This window comes from Mastomys coucha, unplaced genomic scaffold (genome assembly GCF_008632895.1).
Source record: "Mastomys coucha isolate ucsf_1 unplaced genomic scaffold, UCSF_Mcou_1 pScaffold16, whole genome shotgun sequence".
Classification (NCBI taxonomy): Eukaryota; Metazoa; Chordata; class Mammalia; order Rodentia; family Muridae; genus Mastomys; species Mastomys coucha.
Genome location: NW_022196898.1, coordinates 12,486,603 through 12,492,280, shown reverse-complemented (window position 1 = coordinate 12,492,280; position 5,678 = coordinate 12,486,603). Strand labels below are relative to the sequence as shown.

Sequence of the window (5,678 nt, the reverse complement as noted above, 5' to 3'; positions counted from 1 at the left end):
TGGCTGTCCTGGAACTCACTTTGTAGACCAGGCTGGCCTCGAACTCAGAAATCCGCCTGCCTCCGCCTTCCAAGTGAGTGCTGGGATTAAAGGTGTGCGCCACCACCGCCTGGCCCTATGGAGGAACTATTTTACAGTCATCCAAATTGTGTATTTTACATCTGCATGATTTTCTATTATCTTCTCTTAAGGAAAGGTGTAGTTCCCTTCATTATTCCTTAAAGGATGGAAACTCTCACCATTTCAAAGCAAAGAAGTCTACTCAGGTCTCCAGGAGCTTCCGGGCTGCAGCTGGGAAGGTTCCCTCGGCCCCTCCCAATTGGCCCCTTGACCCATCTATTTACAGAGTCTACTAATCTGATTAGCATGTGAACACCTGGCTGAAGCTGCTTTTGTTTTTGAAATTCTCAACAACAAATAATACACAGGATAAAAATTCCTAAGATTGTTTTTTTTTTTCCCCTCCAGAAAACCTGCATTTCCTCAAAGATGAAGCTTAGTAGGAAAACAGGAAGTCAGAAATGAAAACTCAAATGTGGAAATACTGCTAAAAGAATATTAAGAAAGAAAAAAAAAAGTGGCCTAAGGAAATACCACAGAGGATCCAAGCTTCAGTCTCAAAGAGTCTGAGTGAGGAGCTACAGCTTGCTCCACCCCCACGTGGTGAGGCAGGTGGGAGAGAGCCAGGCTAAAGAAATGAAAGCTCTCTAGATGTAAACTGAAAGTTACCAGCTTACAAACATGCCCCCATGGATAACCAAGGTTAGCTCAGGGAACACAGCTTTCTGCTGGATAATCCAAGACAAAGTTGGGCATTCTTTGTTTTTGTTTTTGTTTTTTTTTTCATCCCAAGTGTCTTTGTTACTCCAGTTAGGTTTCAACTTATAACTGAAGTACCATATTGAAGCTGCATTAAAAGTCTGGAAAGTTAAATGCTTACCTTCCCCATCAAACGTTCCTTGTCCTTTCAGCATTTTTTTCTAAGAGACAAACAAAAAAAGAGAGAAAAGCAAGCTGTGTATGAATAAGCCAAGTAAGTACAGCTATTTTAAGTTAAAAGCCCCTTTCTGTTATTTCCCTCAGATTTCCAAAAGCACGTGGCAGAGAATCCCCATGGCAATTAACCACAACAATAAAATAAAGCATAGAGCGTCCCCACACCCGCTAAACTAGAGAAAAGAATCCTCAAATGACCAGCGGTCCCGCTCATTTCACTGTGATTCACTCTCACTGTTAGACTGAACTTTGCTATCCCTGACAGCTGGGGGGAGGGGCACGTAAAATGTTATGCAATGTTTTAAAGACTGTATGTCTAAAATAAAACAGGCTTGCCTGTATATTACAAGGGTGACGTTTCTATAGACTGGTTCCGGTTGTCTGGTTAATCAAGAAAAAAAAATGTGTATTGCTCTATAGCTTAGATCTCTCTTGTTTCTAAGAAGGTGGCACATACTCCAAAGCATCCCCCTGAGGTTGTCCCTTTTCCTTCAGTTCACGGTGTAAAACAAAAAAAAATATTTAGTAAGGGCAACTACTAGGCCCATATCACACACCCTCACACAAATGCTAAGCTATCTGTCAAAAACATTCATTGATTAATAATAAACCACAAGCATGGAACAGGGTAACTAAAATAAACAGAAGGCAATATTCCATGTTTTGGGTAGCTGAATTAAATTCATGTGCCACGAGCATTCAATTTTTCCCCAACACGCTCACATTGGATTTAATGACTGGCATGTGAGCCTACTCAGTCCTACCTTTATCCTTCCCAGGCTAGAGAACTTCTCCTTGTCTTCCATTACCGCCTTCAGGACAGGCTGGGACATTCTGTTCTTCTTCTTTGAGCTGGTGGGACTGTCAAAATCAAAGCCGCTGACCACTGCCCTTCGGTAAGACGTGGACCGCAAGCCTCGCCGAAGGGAGCCGGGGCTGTCCATGTCGTTGTCCGCTTCGCTTTCCTCCCCTTCGTGGCCCAGGGGTGCTCCCAGTCCCTCCACCATGCTGCGCACCTTGAGAAGCCTCCGATGGGGTTCCACATTCTGACTATTGGATTTACTCAGTTTAATTTCGGAGGCAAGACTTTTGGGGATAATCTGCTGCTTTCCCACCTTGAGGGCCGCCGGGCTGTTGGTACTCAAAACCACAGATGAGTTCGGGAGTTCATTCCCTTGGGAGGGCAGCCTTTGGAGCGGCAGTTTTTGTTCTGAAGACCTGTGCTGCAGAGTAGGAGAAAGTCTCGAGGGGGCCAGCTCCAAGTCCCCACTTAATTGACCAGTTTGTGATACTGGGCTAGATGAGTCGGTTTTAGAGGCAAGGCCATTGGCAATGGGCGAAGATACCTTTTTGGAAGTCACCCCGGTGCGGTCTTCGTCGGGGATGTAAGAGGCCGGGATGTCCGGAGTCCTGGAGGCGCGCGACAACAGCGCCGCGGGCGAGGCCACCCCATTAGCAGCGGACTTCGGGGAGCCCCCAGACGCCGCGTAAGAAACTTGGGGTGACTTGGGCCGTCGGAGTAGTCGAGGAGAAGCAGCTCTGTAGTCCGGGGACACCGTGCGACCATTGGTCACCGGCTTCCGATGCGCGCACAGAAGCTGGGGGCTCCTGGACACCGTCCTGCCGTCCGGGCCGGCTGGTACGCGAACCGGAGTCTGCGGCGTGGGCAGAGCTGCCAGCTCCTCCACCGGGAAGTCGGTGATCAGCAGCCCGCTGGGACTCTGGTAAGACTGAGGCCGCGGCTTGCTCCGGCCGAGCAACTGGAGCGGAGGGGTGGACCGTCTCCGCCACAAAGGGGTGACGGCGTTGCTGGAAAAATCCACCTCGCTTTCGCCGTCCATAGCGGGGCCTTTGGGCCACCCCCAAGAGGAGGAAAGCTGCTCAGGTTGCCTAAGAGTAAGGAACTTTGCCTCTGGACAAATAGTCTTGTCTGGGAGCCGAGCCGGGTTCCAGCCGGGCGGTCACACGGGTGTCGCGCGGGACTCGGCAGCGCCGCACTTACCCGCCCTTTCTCGGGCACAACGCCGCCCGCCACGCTGCGCGACCCAGGGCTGAGAGATCCGAGCCGCAGCCGACCAGACGAATCCGGTCTCCTCTACGTCCTTCCCGCGCCCCCAAGCCCGCCGCCACCGCAGGACCCTTGGAAAGAGTTCAGCTGGCTCGGACAGCTCGCCGTGGGACGCTCCCCCGCGTCTCCATCTAGCCGCCAGCCCCGCGCCGTCCACACGGCCCCCGATATGCGGTCTCCAGCGCGCTCACCCTTCCGGGAGTCCGGAGCACAGAGCAAGGAGTGCTCCCTGTCCCAGTGGGTGGCCTGGGTCTTCACCAAACCGCAGAGACAACCGCTCAGCCCCGGGCAGCAGAGGCCCGCGGCGCCGGCCCCGCCCCCGCGCTACGCCCCGCCCCTTTTGGCCCCGCCCTAGCACGCTGGAGCAGCTCACACGGAGGCGCCCTGGAGTTCCCGCCCCCGCCTGCCCGGAGTGCGCTCAGTGTTTGCAAACTGAACTCGCGCACCTGAGCTGGGTGTCCAGACTCAGAGTACCGGAATGCAGGAGCGCGGGAGGCCGTCCTAGAGGCCAACGGGAGGGCGCGGTCACAGATCCGAACACAGCCTGGGAGTGATCATGAGGGCACAGAAAGGGGTTCTTGATGATCCCCGAGCCCTGGAGAAGGTTGGGAGGGTGAACCTCGTCGCAGCGTGGTGCTGCTGCGCCACTTCACTCGGCCACTTGTAGGCGTCACTGAACCTCACTCCGGGGTCTCACTCATCTATTTGCAATAATGTGTGGACTATAGACAGATTTGCTTGTATGCACTCAGAGGAGAACTGGCTGAGAGACCAGGTGGAATGTGACTCTGCATTTCCTAATCTTTGGGCCTCCTATGTTTGAAAGTCACACAGCAAAAGTAAACAAAATACAAAATATTTATTAGTGTGTAGTTGTGTATAATATAAATTGAAAATCTGTATGAAGAATAAAATATTTCACAAGGAGTAAATTCCAAATCCTTATTAGAGGATTAGAGGCTGGATAGAGGTGGGCCTACCCCTACAGTCTAGTTTTTTCTCACAAGCTTTATTTAGCCAAGCCAAGTCCACAGCCTTAGAGCCTTCAAGTTTATTTCTTGGCCTTCTGGCTTGTCACTCCATTGGAATGGGAGTTGGAATACTCCCTGTTGATTATTTTCCCCAACCACCTGATCTTTTTCTTTTTCACACTTATTGAAATTTGTAAATCTATAAGCTGGCTTATATGTCTATATATTAATGCTTAATCTATTCTGCCTTTGCATTGTAATCTTGAAGAGGGCAGGGGTCATGCTTGTGGTTCATGCACACAGTAAGTGATAAATATCTGTGAAGTATGTGAGTAGATGAATAAGAGAAATGAGCCTGGGCCAGTGATCATTCATATTTTAGATGTTGGTTGCCAAGTTGGCTCTTAGTGAAATTCCAGATCTGTAAAAATAATGAGGCGACCTGAGAAGACATGATTTTAGTTGATGAGATCTGTAGAGCTGGTCCTGTTAGCAAGCCACATTGACAGTCTCTAAGCTTGCAATGTTCATGTGAGCACCCACTGTGTAAGGGCATACTTCTTTCTGCTGTGGGTGGTGAAAGGAGGGGTGGTATTTACGGTGTTTCTTTGTGCTTTTCTGTACCTACCACAGCTGCACAGTGAAGGTCTTTGATTTGAGGAACTTTTCTGAACTCGAAGAACCGGAATCCAAATGTTTATCAAAATACTTTTTGAGAAAATTTGCCAACAATTTCATCTGGGATGAAGCATTTTCTATGTTCATCGATGGAACCTTAGTATAGGGAATTTTCTTATCAATAATATTTTGTATAATAATAAATTTAACTTCAGAAAGTGTGGAGATTGATAGATGGCAGATTTAATGTTGACCCGAATACAATCTGTGATCAAAGTTGAAAAGCTGCGAGTAGCGGCGTAAGAAGTTAGTGAGTGTCCCTGTAGGTCATGTTGGTTCTCGAGTTGTGACTTGTGATGAAGGAGTCACAGTCTACTCACCTCCTTCCTGAGCAACAGCCTACTCCCAAAACAACAGCAAGACGCCAAACTCTGGGAAAAGTTCGCAAACACGCAGACTGTGTATTTTAACCTCTACTTAAGTTATTATGTATTTTCGAATCTAAGGCATAGTCAACTGGATGTTGTGCTGCATAGTCTTATATGGCCTTAATATACAGTCTAGAGTTGTCTGAATGGAGAGAACCTTAATTGAGAAAGTGCCTCTGTAAGGTCCAGCAGAAAGGCATTTTCTTAGTGATTGATGGGGAAAGGCCCAACCCATTGTGCCAATGCCATCCTTGAACTGGTGGCCCTAGGTTCTATAAGAAAGTAGATGGAGGAGGCCTTGGGAAGCAACATCCCCCTACAGCCTCTGCATCAGCTCCTGACTCCAGGATCCTACCCTGTTTGAGTTCCTGTCCTTCCTTCCCTTGATGATGAACAGTGATATGGAAGTATAAGCCAAATAATCCTTTTCTTCTCCAACTAGCTTTTTTGGCATAATATTTTGCCACAGTAATAGTAAGTTGCAAAGCTAATTAACTAAAACATGACACAATGAAGCAGCATATGGAATTCTTTATACTTACTGAAAAGATATTTTTTAGGTTAACTTAGACAATTTTTTTCTATTGTGCACATATA

At 48.3% G+C, this 5,678-nt stretch overlaps 1 protein-coding gene across 1 annotated transcript in view; it reads right to left on the bottom strand.

The window, feature by feature from the left end:
• Arhgef26 (Rho guanine nucleotide exchange factor 26) overlaps positions 1 to 3,563 on the bottom strand; it is a 116,130-nt gene extending 112,567 nt beyond the window's left edge. Inside the window, exons 1-2 of the mRNA XM_031373976.1 lie at positions 1,761 to 3,563; positions 941 to 980 (exon numbers count right to left, since the gene is read on the bottom strand). Of these exons, the coding sequence (XP_031229836.1) occupies positions 941 to 980; positions 1,761 to 2,837 (1,117 nt within the window). The 5' untranslated portion in view covers positions 2,838 to 3,563. The remainder of the gene's footprint in view (positions 1 to 940; positions 981 to 1,760) is intronic.
• Between the last annotated feature and the right edge of the window lie 2,115 nt (positions 3,564 to 5,678).